We start from the raw sequence: 18,574 nt of genomic DNA on the forward strand, positions 1-18,574 counted from the left end.
ACGACAAAACAATAAATTACAATTTTGATTTCTGTCACTTCGACTCTTGGTTAAATGTATATCACGCGAAATACGCGCCTCGAAATTTATCGTTGCGATATAATTATGTATTATTTAAGATATATAAGATAAAAGATAATTAATATTATTAATCGTATTAAATTATTTCCCGATACTTGTCGCGATTTCGTTTAGGAAAGGAATTTGATAATGTCTCGCGCTCTACTACCTTACTGTTCGAGTGTCGCCGTGCGATTGATAGGCCATAATAAGTTAATAATATCGTGCTAATGTTTACGCCGCCAAGGCCAAAAACCATGTTATTGATAATTTGTAACCGAATATTTTGCGTACTATGACGTATATCGCGGAATATTAAATTGTACAAGTATTTTAAATTATTCACTTAATAAACGATTAATAATATTACGGAGCTTATCGTTAATTACTCGGACGGATGCAATTCGACTATTTTATTGCGCGTTCTCGATCCGAATCGTATTTAAATCGTCGAAAAGTCAAATGATAAAGTATCGGACAAAATATTATTAAATTTTAAATCTTTTTAAAGAGACAATTATTACTTATAAAGGAAGAAAAAGATCACGACAAAACAATAAATTACAATTTTGATTCCTGTCACTTCAATTCTTGGTTAAATGTATATCACGCGAAATACGCGACTCGAAATTTATCGTTGCGATATAATTATGTATTATTTAAGATATATAAGATAAAAGATAATTAATATTATTTATCGTATTAAATTATTTCCCGATACTTGTCGCGATTGCGTTTAGAAAAGAAATTTGACGGAGCGTCTCGATTATATTATATCACTGTTCAAGTATCGTCGTGCAAATGATAAGAAATAAAAAGTAGGAGTGGGAAAGGAATTTGCACAAAGCGTCTTCCCCTCTACTACAATACTATTCAAGTCTCACCATGCAAATAATAACAAGGCCGTAACACATAAACAATAGCGCGTTATTGTTTACACTGCCAAAACCGCATACCATATATCTTATTGATAATTCGCAGCCGGGAATATTTTGCGTACTATATATATGACGTATATACAAGCGGAATATTAAATTATACAAGTATTTTAGATCAATTATTTAATAAACGATTAATATATTACAGAGCTTATATATTCGGATAATTTTTACTTAAATAAGGAAAAAATTTTTTATCTGATTTTTAAATTTGTATTGAAATTTTTCGAATAAAATGTGTCAATCGAATAATGTAATATAGATTTTTTTCCTATTTTATATTAATTAGCTTTACAAGGATCAAAATCGTATTCTTCTTTTTTCAGAGGGAAAGAGAGAGAGTGATGTCATTTTATTTGCAAAAATCTTAATAGGAGTCAAGTAAAATTAAGTTCAAAAATATAAAAAATATAAAAATTTTATAAAAGTTTTTATATGTACCATTTAATAAATGCACTCCGTTAGACACTATTTTCAATCCGAAGCGTTTGGGGGACAAATAGAAGGAATAAAATAATTTTGTTCTTTAAGCGAAAATAGTTTTAAGTGTAGCTATTTATTGTCATGTATTTATTTTCAAAAGACTTGTAGTATTAATTATCTTATTGTTTTAATTACTTACGTTTATATAAATTTGTATATAATAGCTTTTATTGTATATCAATGCGCACTAGTGCATCCAACTAATTTTATAAATTAAGATATTAATTTTAAATAATATAATTAATAATAAAAAGCTTTATAAAAGAATAATTTGATATTGCTTAAAATGCTTGATATTTTTATTCTAAGAGTAAGAAAAAAGTAAAAGCAGTTTATTATAAATATCTTCGACACGTTATATATTTAAAAATTAGGGAAAAATTTATTAAGAAAATAATTTAAGAAAATTTATTTTGTCACATGCGCATATACATAAAAATACTTCAATAATAACTTTATTATCATTGTCACAAACATTAATAAATCCATAATATTTATCCGTAATTTTAATCCACGATTATGTACAATATTTATCACGGATTTTTACCGTGGCACCTAGAAGTGAATCTGGCCATGTAGTTCCGCCGCCTCCAAAATGGATCTAGGTGACGCTATTGTACCGGCTAGAGAGAAAAGGGGTCTTATTAAAAACGGCGGCGTGACCCCTTTCAAGCTTCTCTCTAATTGTACTGTCAAGTTTCTCGAAAAGCGCCATTATATAATATATACTGAATATTATACTAAAGAAAAAGATACATACGAGCATCTATATGTATATTTTTTTTTTAAAGAAAAATGATACAAGACAATTTCTTATATGTAAAACGATATATTTTATATAATTTTATATATAATTGGTTTCTTATTAATTTATCAATTCAATCTTTCATTAGTGTGAGCGGAGACTTGTCTTTTATCTAAATAACGTTGGTAAGCGTGAATGAGAAAACAACACGTTGTCAGCATTGCCGACAGGTTAGAAGTGACAACAAGTTTTAGCGAAAAACATCTCAATTAATGAGATAATATATTTTTGTCACGTGTCGAAATATACATCTAGTAAGTAATTAATTATTTGAAACATGCATTTATATATTCTTTTAAAATTAATTCATATCAATAGAAAGATTTAACAAGTCAGATCCTACAATGTAAGTTGTCATTAGACGAAGCTTAGCGCAAATGATACCAACCTCTGAAGAATGTAAAAAGGGCGCGAATTTCGAAAGATTTATAAACAGTAAAAATAAGATGTATAAACTGCAAAAAAATTATGTAATACGAGTATAAAGTATATGTATATAAAAATGTTATTATAACGTAATTATACATAATCTGTCAAAAATATTTAATAGATTGGAAATATATTTAATAAAAGTCAATATATAATATAATATAGATTTTTTTCTTATTTTATATTAATTAGCTTTACAAGGATCATAATTATATGTTTTATTAATTTTTATATAAAAGTAATGTGTTATAATTATGTCAGCAAATCGAAGGTCAATCCTATAGTAGACTTTTCCAACGACGTAACATTGACCAAAGAATTTTTAATTGAGATAATACACTGTACTTAACATTCATGTTGTTGCAGAATGTCGAAACCCATAGTGTTCGTGACGGGCAACGCGAAGAAGCTGGAGGAATTCACCGCCATTTTAGGAAAGAACTTTCCCCGACAGATAACGAGCAAGAAGATCGATCTGCCGGAATATCAGGGCGAGATAGACGACATATGTCGAAGCAAATGTCGGGCCGCGGCGAATCTGGTCAAGAGTCCGGTGATCATCGAGGATACGTGTCTCTGCTTTAATGCGTTGAAGGGTCTTCCGGGGCCTTACATTAAATGGTTCCTCGAAAAACTCGGCCCCGAGGGTCTCCACAAAATGCTCGATGGATGGGAGGACAAATCGGCAGAGGCGGTTTGCACATTCGCTTATTGTTCCGGCGAAACTGACGCCGAGGTCCTTCTATTTCAAGGTCGAACTCAGGGCACCATCGTGAGTCCACGAGGTCCCCGAGATTTCGGCTGGGATCCTTGCTTTCAGCCGCAGGGCTATGATATGACCTATGCGGAATTACCGAAGGACAGCAAAAATAAAATTTCTCATCGCCGCAAGGCGCTAGAAGTATTGAGAGATCATTTTATAAACAATAGGATTTAATTTATATTGTTTCTGTGTATTAAAATTACTGTCTCTCTCACATTACTGTGATTCTTATCGTTTCCGTTTTCAAATTTTTTTTCTTTCGAAAATATATCTAATGTCGTGCTTATCATAATTTTTTAAGAGAATGGCAATTTTTCTGAGTTTGTTACAACTTTGCAATAATTATATAATTAATTACAGAGGCATATTTTTTTACATCTTACAAGATTTATTTACCACATTATAATCAAGATGACTGACCTCTCTTTTGATTCAACGGCGTTTATTATAACTTTTAATCCTGAGCGGAATACGAGTTGTTTTGTTTTTACTTTATAACTTGTGCTCTGACCTATAATGTTAACGATATCCGTTTAATTTATCAAAAATGATTTTCTTCCGAAAATAACGTACGGATTTCGATGTCTCATTACGAAGATAGTTGTCGAGTCGCATCATAAACATATGGAACAACTTATTGGTAAACTTGAAACTACTATGGTATCATGCGACTGCAAATCTGATAATTTTAATTTCTTCAAATCACGCGATGCATTTAATCGACGACTTCCATCTTGCAAATCTTACGATGCAACAAATTGAAATATAACGTTATAAATATATTTATTGTAATCGCTCAGTGGAAGATACTGTTAATCATATGAACCGATACCTTCGTACACAAATACTCATAATTAAAACTGTAAATCGCATGTACACGAATAATCACCTCGAATCATTGTCGCTGTTTAATTGCTTTATTTAAACAACACGATTACCATTACCATTTACACTTGAAAACTCGATATGATTCAAAGAAACTAAGAATATATTTAAATTCCACAGAGAAGATTATAGATTTAGTCAACATAATGGTTACATAACGAGAAATAGAAATAATTTTATTTTCCAATATAATTATTGTCTAATAAAACGAACAGCACGATGCTTGCGAGTGCGAAACCAAACGTAAAATAATAATGATAAGCATAATGTATATATTATACACATAATACAACGAAACGCGACAGATAAATGTACTTTGACATGTTGTTACGTGAAAGCACTGGTAAACACACAATCGTAGTTCGTTTTCTTTTTATATATCGAACTGCCAGATAATTACTTAATTTATTCGATATTGGAAAAATTATTTATTCATTTAATTTGCCGACCGTACTCATTATCATTTAATGCAGAGATACATTGCAAGGAGAGAACAGTTCTCTCGAAGTTGTTGAATTATTTCGTTGCAGTATGCAGTAAAAGTAAAACATACATTGAAAAAATAACAGAGAATATGACGATATGATAATTAAAACAAGAAAACGTGTAAATTGCTCTACACTAAACTTAATCCTCTCTGTCTTCTCTGTTTTTTTCTTTTATTTTAACAGGAGGTGATAATACCGCGTATCTTACGTAAAATCACGACGGTGTTCTTTTAATAGCGAGTCGAGCTTTGAAATCAACAAATGCAAGGAAAAAAATACAAATCTTTCTACCGAGCAACTGCAATCTCTCGTGTACTTTCATCTCGGCTATTCATATCTCAAATCGTTATTTTCGCGAAGTTGATCTCTTTTAACGACATCGTTTTTTGCAATATCGCATACACTTTGCATATTTGCATCTTATTCGATTATCTTATGATCGTCGAAATATTCCGACAGTTCGGATTAGAGCAGAAGAAGAAGAAGAAGAAGTTCCGATCGAAGAAGAAGTATGCGACGATCGTTTCTTGTCGCTGCATATGAATCACAGATGATGCGATTATGTGCGGTGTACAAACAAAGATAAGATCGCTAAATAATTATTTCGAGAGAAAACAAAAAGAACTAACAATAAGATTCGTCTATACAAAGAATAAGACGAGTGAAGAAGCGCAAAGACAGGATCAATCGCGATTGAACGGAGATGATCACGTCCGATATGCGAATTATCCTTGACATAAAACATAAACGCGCGTATATTTTTATTAATATATACAAGCGCGACAACTGTAGAGCTCGATGGCCGAAAGGGTTATCTCTTTGATTATACCGTGATCGTATGATCGTTTTTTTCTCTTTTTTCTCTCCATAACGCGCGCGTAACACCCTCCCGTTGCCGGGTTATCGGCTGCGCTTTTGCATTTTAGGGGCAATTGCAAAACTTCCCGCTCTATAAAAGCGAGAGAAACGCATGTACGCTACCAGTTTCGCGACAGGGGCCACGCTACGATGAGTGCCCTTACCGGTAAGTCACTCACTGCAAAGAATGCGAAAAGTGTCCTCGCGTTTATTGTATCGGTCCCGCGAGATGCGAAATTCCAACGGAATTTGTCCTCTCTCCTTTCTCGCACAATTTTGACAATATTCTTTACATGAAAAATATACGCGTCTTCTTGTGATTATACATTTTTAGAAACGCTCGATAATAAAAGAAAAAAAGAAAGAGATGTCCATTTTGTGATTTTTTTCGATTTTTATTTATTTATTATTATTTTTGCGAATTTTTGCAAAAAAAACAACTAAAAAAATCAACTAGATTTTTATACAGCTTATTCGAACACATAATATAATTTTACCGGCGATTGCAATGAAAATGTCATCACGTCAATATAAATTTTATACTTTTTTACAATTTACGAGAATATTATATATATATGTTATATATGTTTTTCTAGTGTATAGTACATTATATAAATGTTTATAGTATTGGTGCTGTGTCTAGCGGCCGCATGTGCGGTGCCCGGTAAGTTAAATTTTATATTTTAATTTTATGAAACATTGGAGAAACAAGATACTTACAAATAAATGAATTTTATATTCAATAGTCAATAATATTATATTATTTTATTTCTTAAAAAATATACCCGATTTCTATATATAAAATAATTTGCGAATTAAAAAGAATCAATGTTTAATTAAATAAAGATTATTAATATGTTGCACAAAAATTTTTCTCTAGCAAGATTTATGTTTCGGCAACATTATCCGAAAAAAAAAATGATCTTATTGTCATGCATTGCGGTATATTTTTTCTTCTAATGAAATTTAATTATATCAAATATCCTACCTGGAAATATTTCTTCAGGAAAGCTTAACCGTTTCCACATATTAATTCACTGCTTCGTAGATTGTAGTCTATAATGTAATTATTGTATATATAATACAATAATAATAATTATTTAATATGTGCTTTAAATTGACTTATTAAATGCAATGAATTGAAATATTTCTTAATATCGCAGATATTATAAAGTATTTAATAATAATCAATAAAGTGTAATTTGCTTTAATTATATATGTATAATTAACTATTATAAACCGGAATATTATACCGGAATATATATGTTAGAATGTACAATATAAATGTAGAATTACGATACGCTAAAGATTATAAGATCTCATTACATTTCAGTGCACTTTCCTGCTGAGAAAACGGTAATTTACAATTACTATGCCGATGTAAAAGCCGGGATTATCCAGCCAGCGCAATACGCCTCTCAGTTCGCTCTCGTTGGACAACTTCATATAAAGAAGGACATCAGTGATCCAACTTTAAACAATGCCTACTTTGTTAAATTGAATAATATAAAGTATGGCATGTATAATGGTAGACTCGTAGATCATGAGCCGGTCGAGGTAGTTCACGAGCTCGGAGAAGCCACGCAGCAAATTCAAGAGCCATTCGTTATAGTCTACGATGATCATGGCAAAGTAAATATCCATATTCTTAAGGCAATAGTCTAATGAAGAAAAATATTTTGGTCGGTTGTGCAGAAATAATCAAACGGTTTCATATCCTGATTTTAGTTTCAAGGCATCAAAATGCTAGAAAGCGAGAGCGTTTGGTCGAAGAATATGAAGCAGGGTATCGCCTCGATGTTGCAACTAGACTTAGAGCGCATTCAATTACAAACCCCAATAAAGCCGCATAGTTTCATCACGCATGAGGTAGGTAACGACTGATGGGAACATCCAGCGAAACGGTTTAATGTTCTCTTTGGTTGTTACCACTAGAATACTATTCACGGTACCTGTCAAGTCGCCTACGACGTTCAATCGGCGAAACCGACAAATCCGGAAACTACCAACTTTGTGATCACGAAACTGCATGATCTTAGAAATTGCAGCCACTTTGTTCAGCGTGTCTTTGATCACGTCGAATGCGAAAAATGTCACGTGGAATCTATGGTAATTTCCTTATCTTTTGAGAATTCTGTTTATTCATTGAATGTTTACTTAAATTCTGGCTAATTGTAATTAATATCTTTTCTTTTCAGGAGGATATGACCACCGATGCCAGAAGAGTTTTTCAGATCGAACAGCAAGACAATGATATTCTCATCAAACACATGGTTGCTCATTCAGTTATCAATTATTTTCCTTTCAATGCTCAATCCGAAGCTCACTATCTCTTAACCAAGTAATTATATACGATAATTATCGCACGCGCTATACTAATCGCAAAGGTATGCTATACTTATCCTATTTGTTACTTCAGCATTACTCTAGATCTGCATTCTGTGATGCCATCGATGGAAACACCTGTATCGAGCATAAATTTCCAAAATGTGCCTATAATTCGCGATATCACTTTCAACAAACCTATGGGAAATTACGCTCTCCATGCCGCTGAAGATCTCACTCATGGTCGACATATTGTCAAATTAGATACGCTCATTCCCAAGCTTAAGAAAATGTTGGTCGAAGCAGCTGATTATCTTGAAGAGAATCATTTGGAAGCCAAAGAACCCGAATGGAAGCATGGACAAACTATAAACAGGCTACAGCATACCATGAGTTACATGGATCTGGGTTCATTGGAACAAGTTTACAACGCCATTCAAGATGCGAAGACACCGAAAGAAGTCACGATGAAGTGAGTAAGATACGCTCATCCCTTCATGTCATAATGAAATCAATCAAAATTAGAGATGCTGAAAATAATATAAAGGAATTTATTATTTATAATTTTTTATATAACAATAAAATGTAATTTTATATAATATATAATAAAAATAAATATATAATTTTATATAATATACAATAAAAAAAAATATATAATTTTATATAAGGAAAAATTGTATAATTAATATTGTAATTTTAAAGGAACATCTTCCTGCGAATGGTTCCAACTGTGGGCACGACTGCTGCCTGCCACTTTACGCGAAATGTCATCCGCAAGCACAAAGTGACCGATGCGACCGCCCTCGCAATGTTGATAAAATTACCAATGCATATCAAAATATCATCCGAGAGATTGCTTTTGGAAATGGAAGAACTATTGAAATTGGACAACACCGTGTCATCCGATGTCAGGGAAGCCAGCATTCTCTGCTTCTCGATTTTGATTCGCAAAACATTCATGCATCAGCAAGGCGAAATCGTCAATCCTCTTCTTGAAAGGTACCTTCATCGTTTCCTCGATCATATTAAGAGTAAGTATTATATTAGCTTTGATCAAATGCTGAAAAAAAAAATTATAATGTAGAAATAGATTTTAAGTTATAAGATTTGCATTATATACACATACAATACACATTATTTAGAATAAATTTTATAAATATAAATTTAATAAGCACGTGGCTCTCCTTTTGCAAATGTTTCAGATGACCAATCATATAACATGAAAATGATGTATCTGGTGGCGATGAAAAACGTTCAAGTAGGCAACATCGAGAAACTTCTGGAGCCGATTATTCGCGGTGAAGTTATGGTATCCGAAAACCCGTATAATATTCGCGTTGAAGCAATCTGGGCGATCAAGAAAGCGGTCGCCAATAAAGTCGAGTATACTCACAATCTGCTCTGGCCTATTCTTGCTGATGTTAGTCAACCGTTACTCATCAGAATCGTCGCTTATGATGTATTGATAAGTCAGCTGCCGAACATGCAACGACTCATGAACATCTATTGGCTCATGGTCAACGAACAGAATGATCATATGTACAATTATCATTATACTACTCTAAAAGGCCTCGCCAATTCCGTGGATCCTTGCCTTACGCCAGTTCGCGAAATGGTCAGAAAAATCTTGCGCTATACAAAAATCAGACCGGTCATCACTGAACTTTCGTCTAAACATTTCGTCGACTATACAGATCCTATGTACGAACATGGTGAATCTTTCAACACCGTTTGGGTTCTCGATGAATTGACTGGCCTGCCATATGCTGGATACATCGAACATCGCGTATCGATCGCTCGTAGACCCGTTGACAAAATCAGCGTAAGTAATATGATAATTTAGCATAAATTTATGAAACGTTAATTTTGCCTTCTAAATCTCAAAGATGAAAGAAAAACGTTTTGAGTTTTTATATAAGTTTTATATACGTATGATTAAAAATATTTCTGTAGAATTTGAAGGTAGGATGAGCGCACGAACAGTTCGCATTATATTTCTATAAATTCTCTGTCTTAGATCTACTGGGTTGCCTATGGTCTGGACGACATCATGAAGATAGTCAAGAAAACATTAATGGGCACCACGGTGGAAAATCTCACCAATAAAAATGTGCAGAACATCTTGATTCGCGCCGCTCAAGATATGCCGGTGAAGAAACCGATTCAAATCGACATCTGTATCACGCTGAACAATCACGCAATCGTCGCTAAACACTACGATCAGAATACCTTCAAGAACTTGTTTGACGATATATTCCAGATGAAGCAGACAATGGTCAGTAATTTCCAGGAGATCATATACGACACCCTCTACGAAATGCAGGTGCCTATCGACATGGGTTTACAAGGAGTTTTCACCACCAAGATGCCTCAGTTGATGTCACTCAAGTTTAACAATATTCATACCGAAGTCAAGAAACCGTCCGTCAACATGAAGGCCGAGATCGACGCTCGCATCTGGAGGCACGGCGAATACATCATGTCGATCTATAATCCCATTGCTGACGTTTGGCATTCGGTTCGCCGTGCAACCGTTCAGGACATTGCCGTACCCATAGTAATGAACTTCGATTATAATCACGAGACCAAGAATCTCAAGGTCACTATGCCGAGATTACCGATTACCAAATTATCGTACACTGGTATACGATATCACGCGAAGAATCTGGTGACTATTACTGAAGATGAGCAGGACATTCTCAAGACCTGCTGCGCTACCTGTCATCACTATACGGTTGTAAGCACCGGTGAAAAAATAAACTATCACGTCGCTGTGGATTCCAAGGACATGGGCCTCAAGTACAGCATGTCGATCTTTGATTGCGAGAACAAGGTCACTCCGACGACCAACATCGAGGAATGGCATCGTGCAATGTCTCCAGAACACAAGAATACTTGGTAAATATATCGTGCTAAAATATTATATTCTGATTGTATCAAGTTATCGAGTTTTTCTTTTGTTTATATTATAAAGAGAATAATAAGAGCTAAACCGAATTAAAATATAATTTTATAATAATTATCGAGACAACTTCTCAATGAAAAAAAGTTATCGTATAATTTATTTATGTTAGGAACTCAAAGATCGTTCAATACTTTATGGGCATCCGTCAAAAATTGTTCAACGATTACATCTCACCGGCAATGGGTAGTTGCGGAATGATCATCAAGATGGAACCGAGTATCGTTTATCCTACGTCGCATGTGAGTAGTCAAGAATATTGTTTTACGAAGAAAAAAAAAATGATTTTGGCGTTCTCATTTTCTCAATTTGTTCTCCAGGTCGATCTGAATCTAAGAGTCAACGTAGACGATGTTGATTACCTTCATGATAAGATACATACTTTCAACAGCAAAAAGATCAACGTACGCGGTACTCTCGACGCCAAGGCAGCTTCTACGAGCGAATCTGTTCGTACGTGGGACGTGAACATGAACATTGATATGTCACAAGGACATACGGTCAACAACGTCAAGATTCAAGTGACGAGAGAGACGCCAGGAGAAAAGAAATTGAAGGTTAGCTAATTAAACTCCAAATAATAAATAAAAGATCTAACAAGTTTAAATAATATCATTAATTATATAAATCATATAATTACTTTCTATTTTTAGATCTGCGTGGATGTTCAGAAAAACTACCCTGTTATCGAAACAGATCCCTTAAAACTCGACACCACAAAGGAAGAGACCAACACGAAGATGGCCATCACCGCGGGATTCACGGACGACGACAAATGCGTCCGTAATGAAATGTTGATCATGATGACTGTCAAGGGTGAAATGACGGAGGAGCAGAAGAAGCAGATGACACACGACAGTGTGCACGGCTCCTGCATCAAGGACATTCAAAATCCGCAACTCCAGACCCAACAAGGCCACATTCCCAAAACTATGAACTGCATCCGCGAGACCGTACAATACACAACCATGAGGAAATACACCATCAACACGTTATACAAGAAGGTAAGAGAAATATATATATATATATATATGTAACACGCATACATAACATACATACATTCCTTTTAATAACTTGAAATTATTGCAAAATTTAATAATATATAGAGAGCATAAATATTTTAAAACCGTTCAAGTATTTCACTATTTTTTAAAAGTTTCTTAGACATCTAAAGACATTGTCTAATTTAACTTCTTTAGGAAGGATGGTAAACATAATTTTTTAAATATTTATAAACAAAAGTAGTGAGTATGGGATTCAGATATTAATATCACGGATAGAAAGAAAATGAATCTCTCTTTTCTAAATAAGAAATTAAATGTAACTTCAGGTACCTGTATCTATACTCTCGCATCTCGCCCTGATCGAAGACTCCATCCGCGCGTCACATTTGTCGCACGTGAAATACATCACGGATCGTGCTGAGAACGGCAACGCGAAGATCGTAATCGAGTTCCCCTCCGATCTGAACCATGTCGATGCAACCATCGTCACTCCGATCAGCGGATACGAATACGTCCAAGTTCCTTTGCGCCAACAACTTTTTGAGGGCATGACTGCAAACAAGCCGGAGGTAGGATGGCACTTTGTCATGGACAACACTCGTTTCTCCGTAGCATCATTGTACAAAATGATGCAAGGCCAATCCAGTAAGTCATCATCGAACTCCGCTCTGCGCGATTAACGTTTTTACTACTTATATTTAAACATCATTGTATATCACTCAAATTCTCTCACAGAGATCTGCACCGTCTATCCTCAAACCTTGGTTATCTTGGATGAGGGCGTGATTCCATTCGTGTCTAATACATGGACTCTTGTATCCGGCGACTACGTCGACCAGACATATGCCGTTTTCGTGAAATCTGCGCAAAGTAACACGCTAGCCATCAAGATGTATGTTGCCGATCACGAGGTGATGATCATGCCAGACAATTATCGTGCCGTTGTTACCGTTGACGGCAACGTGGTCAAACAACACGAGAAAGGTGTCATGGTGCCGAAAGACGAACCGAATTCGTACGCGATCAGGTAAGTATACGATGAATGATCGATTGATTGATCGATCACCGTGTTCGCGAAAACGATCGCAATAAAATATGTTCTCTCGTAGACTCACCGAGAACAACGAGTATCTCGTGGTCCAATCTCAACGGGTGCCGATAATGGTGATGTGGACCCCCAACAGCGTCACCCTGATCCTGGATACCGTTCTTCAAGGTCGCGTAACCGGCGTATGCGGACACATGGACACTATGCATGAAGAGAAACTTCCTAAGACTTACACTGTCGCGACTCTTTAATTCGTAATATAACGTTTGTATATATATGTAATTCTTTTGTTATCAAAAATTAAATCCAGTCACATACTATTTTGATATAACGACGTATAGATCTAGAACACAATTTCTGCTTAATAAAGAGATGTGGTAATATGATAGTACAATAGAAGTACACACACACACACACACACACACACACATACACATAGAGAGAGAGAGAGAGAAAGAGAAATAATAAAGACCTTTATTTTTCATTTATCTGAGTTAATATTTAATTCTTTCTTCGACCTAGCAAAATATTTAAGGACGCCAAAAAAGGAACATCTTTTCATCATTTTCTCATTTTTTAAAAATTCTTGTATAAATGATTTTTTGAAACATTATCAATTTCTCATCTTCCCCCTTTCCTCAATACTACATCTCTATCCTTAAGTATTTATATTTATTAATCATATAGAAAATTCTATTTATATTTTTCCACGTTGGAAAATACTATGACATTTATTATCAAATCTTAAAATAAATTATCACTGTCAATAACTAATAATTAATTGAAAACCAATAATTTTTTTCACGTTTCGCTTATGTAATATACAATAGCACGATGAAATAAGTCGCCTCCGTGGCGCAATCGGCTAGCGCGTTCGGCTGTTAACCGAAAGGTTGGTGGTTCGAGCCCACCCGGGGGCGTTTTTTTTACTACATTTTACGATTCTTACATACCGATAATATTTTATCTCTCTGTATTTTTGCATAACCTTATACACGCACATAAAACTCAAGTAATACTAAACAATTCTATAATCTCAGTAATATATAGTTATAATTAATATTAAAATATATAGTTATAATTAGTATTAAAATGATGTTAATCAAAATCATGCAAAATGTTAATGTTCTACAAGATTTTTGTGACTTGATTTTATAACTTACAACACAATAATCAGAATCGTCAAAGATTAGGAGATATGTGTATTATCGAAATATATAATGCAATTGTACATATATTTATAATTTTTTCGCGTTTATAGGTATAATAATGATTTAAAATTGTCGCGCGAACTTCCGATATAGGCTGTGGTCGAGAAGATGCTAGAGATGCTTCGAAGCATTGCATTAACCAATCAGAATAAAGAAATCTTTATTATTTTTGTTCTGATTGGTCAATCAAACGCTTCGAAGCATTTCTAGCGTCTCCCTGACCGCAGCCATAGTACATTCATCTCACATCTCAGCAGACCGTGGCGCTTATATCGTATCCACTGGCCATTTTCTTATCAACGCATGAACGCCACGCGAGAAGAAAACCGATTATTCCAATCCTAAAGTCACGATTTATTACGTAAGAATACTTTGTTCTATATTATAAGCGATTATTATCGAATTTAATTCGATTTTATACTAATGGCATGAGAGGGGTAGACGTTAAAATATTAAATCGGCGAGACGTGTTCAGTCTAGCCGGTCGACGCGCTACTCCATTTAGGAAATTGCGATGATATATAATTCTCCGAGTATGTGTGTGTGTGTGTGTGTGTGTAGATATATATAATTAAGATATAAAATATATTTATTATTTTATTATCTTTTTTTTACTTTTATGTGTGCGATTAAATTCAATTATTCCAAATATATTTTTCTCAAAATTTTAGGTTATAACAGTGTATAACTGCTTGGAATTAGCTAAATTAATATATCAAATTTTATTATATTATACGACACGTATTGTTTAACGTTTTACAGATAGCATATACTTAAACATGGCAGTACAATTTTTCAATCGAATGGGTCAGCTTGGTTTGGGCGTAGCTCTTGCAGGTGGTGTCGTTAACTCTGCATTATACAATGGTATATTTAATATTTTTTATTTCATGTGATGTGGTCAGTAAAATTATTCTTTTTTAAATTGGCATTAATCTTTTTTTTTCAGTTGATGGTGGTCATCGAGCAGTTATATTTGATAGATTTGTTGGTATAAAAAATGCCGTGATAGGGGAAGGAACACACTTTCTTATTCCTTGGGTACAAAAGCCAATTATTTTTGACATCCGTTCACGACCGAGGAATGTTCCAGTAATTACTGGAAGCAAGGATCTGCAGAATGTAAATATCACTCTTCGTATTCTCTTCAGACCAATACCCGACTCTTTGCCTAAAATATATACAATCCTTGGTGCGGATTATGATGAAAGAGTACTGCCATCTATTACCACAGAAGTATTGAAAGCTGTTGTCGCACAATTTGATGCTGGTGAATTAATCACACAAAGAGAAATTGTGTCTCAAAAGGTCAGCGACAGTTTAACAGACAGAGCTGGACAATTTGGCCTTATCCTGGATGATATTTCCATTGTAAGTACATTTACTCTTATCAATTATATATGTGTTGACATTATTACAAAAAGATATACTTTTTTTGCATTTAATGTATAAATTTTTATTGTTTGCCTTGAAATTTTTTCAGACGCATTTAACATTTGGCAAAGAGTTTACCCAGGCAGTAGAATTGAAGCAAGTGGCACAACAGGATGCAGAGAAGGCTCGTTTTTTGGTGGAAAAGGCTGAACAACAGAAGAAGGCGGCTATTATTAGTGCTGAGGGTGACTCGCAAGCCGCGAGTTTACTAGCGAAATCGCTGGCCGAGGCGGGAGATGGTCTGGTCGAGCTTAGAAGAATCGAAGCAGCGGAAGATATTGCATTCAATATGTCTAAGTCTCGTCAAGTAGCATATTTGCCATCAGGTCTAAATGTGCTGCTCAATTTACAGCAGTAAAATAAATACATATTATGTTTACATGAATTGTGCATTTACATCGTGAGAGGTTTGATGCTGTAATAGAGTGTAAAAAGGAAAATAGTATATATACAATATATAATTGCATATATAACAGTATATATTATAATGAGAATTTCCCTGAAGGTGTTACATAGCAGGAATATATATTGTTTCATAACATTTATGCTTTGATTTATGATAGTGCAGATTTGTAGATTTATATATCCTTATTCTTTTTATATATAGTCATGGGAACCCCAATGTTAAATAGCTATGCCTTTGTGTTACAACAATTGATATCTGTTTCTCTAATTTTTACATTATAAAGAATATCCAAAAAATTTGGACATCTAGGATATCGTATATTTAAGAGAGAAATAGTCTTCCATAAAATATTATTCTTAATAGTATTTTTTTTTACACATTTATTTCTACAATTAATAATAGCACATATAATATACAATGCAACGCGAACAATACAAAAATGCTTTTATTATATATAAAAAAAATGTCTTGTAAGATTATTTCTCACCCAGATTAATTTAATAAATTAAGAAGTAGAAATACATGACACTCACATGTGTCAAGATGTAATGTAAACTTATCCCAATCGTACAGATCGTTCTTCTGTATGTAACAAAGTATCTGTTACTCATTTAAACATTGGTTTCTTTTTTAGAATACGGAACATGTGAGTAAATCTCTCACTTGATCTGTATCTAAGACGGAATTTAAAAAATGCGGATTTAATTTCTTGGTTGCAAATTGAAAAGATGTCGATATATGCTTTTTAAATTTGTAACGAAAATCTTCAGACGGGAAGAATGATGCGTTCGTTTGTTCCGGACGATCCGTTCAAATGAACGTCATGATAAATCAGGAAGTCGAAATTGGTGGAAGATTATCTCGGTTGGGGTGCTTATGTCTCGCCTCTGTCGGCACAAACTGTTAATAGAGAAAACAATTCATCATAATTTGGCGGCCGCCGCGGGACGCCTTTACCCATGGTGGTCTACTGTAAGAACGTAAAGTTTACACGACGATGTCGGTTATACTTACATGTGTTTCGGTTACCGGTATTAATGCCCCGACAGATTTATTGCATGCCTATCTACCTACCTATCTACGAGAGCAAATAATTGGCGAGCCAATTCATTTTTTAAAGCATCTTGTATTCTCAATATTTTTCAATCCCTTTTTTGAGAAGAGATACTTTTTACTAATGTTATTGATCGATTGTAAGAGAATATACAATATAAATTTGCGTTTGAGTTAAAATTATGGGGAAAAAGAAATCTGATATCTTTAATCAAAATTTCACACATAACACATTAATCAAGAAATATTCCACCCGATTATATTAAATATGTATCGTCGCAAAGTACGTGACGTTTGCTTCATAGTTGTGTGCATCGCGCATGATAATAATATAATATAATTTCCGCAAAGTATATTATAGAGAAAGAAAGAGACAGATATAGAGAGGAAGCACCAAGGAGGGTTCGCGGTGGCAGCAGCACCGGGCGAAAGCAGATTAGCGTGAATAATGAAGACACGACCCCGTGAAAGCCTAAGCGGGCCTCCTTAAGTCTGTTCCTTCGAGTAGAAGCCGAAGCCGGAAAGAGAGGATCCTGAGGAAGGGAGGTGGAGCGGACAGAAAGGACGTAGAAGCAGTTAATTACTCCTCCCATCCACGGGATAACGACTTCCCCTTATTTGTCGAGAGGCGCAAACAGCCAACCCTCTGCGAAATCCCTCGCCAAGACGTTTTCTCCAGTTCGTATACACATATACATTTGACTTCGTACCTACGTGTATATATGCACGCTACATATTTATAGATATCTAATATATATGTATGTTCGTATAGGTAGACGCAATCAAGAACCATCCGGTCTATCTTATACCGTTTCGCATCGATCTGTACCTTTATCGATCAGCCAGTCTTTCGCGACGAAGAACTTGACGTCACCTAGTTACAAAGATGCAACCCCTTAATTCAAGATAGATCGAATTCAGGACGCTGGTAAGACGATCGGAATGCAACATGTTTCGAGAGACAGATATTGCAGCCAAATCTAGAAGAGATCTGGATGATTTAAGTAACTGTTGTGAAAATGATAAAAAAAAGGTGATTAGATAGATAATAACAATTAGATAAAGTAATTATGTATGATACTAATTAGAAAACTGATTAACGCTTGATTCTTTTTCTAATTTTTAGAATCGAATGCCGAGTGGGAATTAAATCCACTTTTCGCATAAATTTGTCTGTACGATATGTTCTCGTCTCAACGGGATCATTTCGAGGTACAAGACGCAAAGTCATCGTCAACCGTCGCTCGCTAAATCGAAGAGCCCATTGACAGCTACAAGACGAGGCGGTAGCACATGTTACGCCGAGACCGTGCACGGAACATGCCATGCAACGAAACAAATGTTAGGTACGCCCGAAAACACGATGCGAAAAGAGTGTGAGAGAAAGAGAGAGAGAGAGACAGACTAATTACGAAAGAAATC

The 18,574-nt window shown here is 34.6% G+C and overlaps 3 protein-coding genes, 1 long non-coding RNA gene and 1 other non-coding gene across 7 annotated transcripts in view; all 5 read left to right on the forward strand.

The window, feature by feature from the left end:
• The first annotated feature begins 2,439 nt into the window (after window positions 1–2,439).
• LOC138942599 (inosine triphosphate pyrophosphatase) lies at window positions 2,440–4,361 on the forward strand. The gene is made up of 2 exons (XM_070312939.1): window positions 2,440–2,540; window positions 3,082–4,361. The coding sequence occupies exon 2, from the start codon at window positions 3,083–3,085 to the stop codon at window positions 3,650–3,652; it is 570 nt and encodes a 189-aa protein (XP_070169040.1). The 5' UTR covers window positions 2,440–2,540; window position 3,082; the 3' UTR covers window positions 3,653–4,361.
• A 1,459-nt stretch (window positions 4,362–5,820) lies between these two features.
• Vhdl (larval-specific very high density lipoprotein) lies at window positions 5,821–13,536 on the forward strand. Its single transcript, XM_070313050.1, has 16 exons — window positions 5,821–5,875; window positions 6,335–6,373; window positions 7,043–7,341; window positions 7,438–7,578; window positions 7,645–7,818; window positions 7,908–8,050; window positions 8,129–8,506; window positions 8,737–9,065; window positions 9,237–9,856; window positions 10,052–10,932; window positions 11,109–11,238; window positions 11,317–11,553; window positions 11,650–12,000; window positions 12,327–12,645; window positions 12,736–13,027; window positions 13,110–13,536. The coding sequence occupies exons 1-16, from the start codon at window positions 5,860–5,862 to the stop codon at window positions 13,297–13,299; spliced, it is 4,539 nt and encodes a 1,512-aa protein (XP_070169151.1). The 5' UTR covers window positions 5,821–5,859; the 3' UTR covers window positions 13,300–13,536.
• A 358-nt stretch (window positions 13,537–13,894) lies between these two features.
• Trnan-guu (transfer RNA asparagine (anticodon GUU)) lies at window positions 13,895–13,968 on the forward strand. Its single transcript has one exon. It is a non-coding gene; the product is annotated as a tRNA-Asn (tRNA).
• A 553-nt stretch (window positions 13,969–14,521) lies between these two features.
• On the forward strand, window positions 14,522–16,078 carry Phb1 (prohibitin l(2)37Cc). Its single transcript, XM_070312878.1, has 4 exons — window positions 14,522–14,620; window positions 15,022–15,126; window positions 15,209–15,630; window positions 15,743–16,078. Exons 2-4 carry the CDS (start codon window positions 15,039–15,041, stop codon window positions 16,049–16,051), a joined length of 819 nt encoding a protein of 272 aa, XP_070168979.1. The 5' UTR covers window positions 14,522–14,620; window positions 15,022–15,038; the 3' UTR covers window positions 16,052–16,078.
• Window positions 16,079–16,620: 542 nt separating this feature from the next.
• The window catches only part of LOC138942560 (uncharacterized), a 46,124-nt gene continuing 44,170 nt past the window's right edge, over window positions 16,621–18,574 (forward strand). For all 3 annotated transcript variants that reach the window (XR_011448330.1, XR_011448329.1, XR_011448328.1), the window contains exons 1-3: window positions 16,621–17,830; window positions 17,925–18,185; window positions 18,279–18,498. This is a non-coding gene — a long non-coding RNA (uncharacterized lncRNA). The remainder of the gene's footprint in view (window positions 17,831–17,924; window positions 18,186–18,278; window positions 18,499–18,574) is intronic.

The sequence above is a fragment of the Polyergus mexicanus genome, unplaced genomic scaffold (genome assembly GCF_030449975.1).
Source record: "Polyergus mexicanus isolate NDT 795.1 unplaced genomic scaffold, iyPolMexi1.0 SCAF_23, whole genome shotgun sequence".
Taxonomy (NCBI): domain Eukaryota; kingdom Metazoa; phylum Arthropoda; class Insecta; order Hymenoptera; family Formicidae; genus Polyergus; species Polyergus mexicanus.

Coding starts and splice junctions, on each gene's coding strand:
- LOC138942599 (XM_070312939.1), top strand. CDS start 3,083: ATGTCGAAACCCATAGTGTTCGTGACGGGCAACGCGAAGAAGCTGGAG.
- Vhdl (XM_070313050.1), top strand. Junction 11,239..11,316: donor TCGTTTATCCTACGTCGCAT/GTGAGTAGTCAA, acceptor TTTGTTCTCCAG/GTCGATCTGAATCTAAGAGT. Junction 13,028..13,109: donor CCGAATTCGTACGCGATCAG/GTAAGTATACGA, acceptor GTTCTCTCGTAG/ACTCACCGAGAACAACGAGT.
- Phb1 (XM_070312878.1), top strand. CDS start 15,039: ATGGCAGTACAATTTTTCAATCGAATGGGTCAGCTTGGTTTGGGCGTA. Junction 15,127..15,208: donor TAACTCTGCATTATACAATG/GTATATTTAATA, acceptor TTTTTTTTTCAG/TTGATGGTGGTCATCGAGCA. Junction 15,631..15,742: donor TCCTGGATGATATTTCCATT/GTAAGTACATTT, acceptor AAATTTTTTCAG/ACGCATTTAACATTTGGCAA.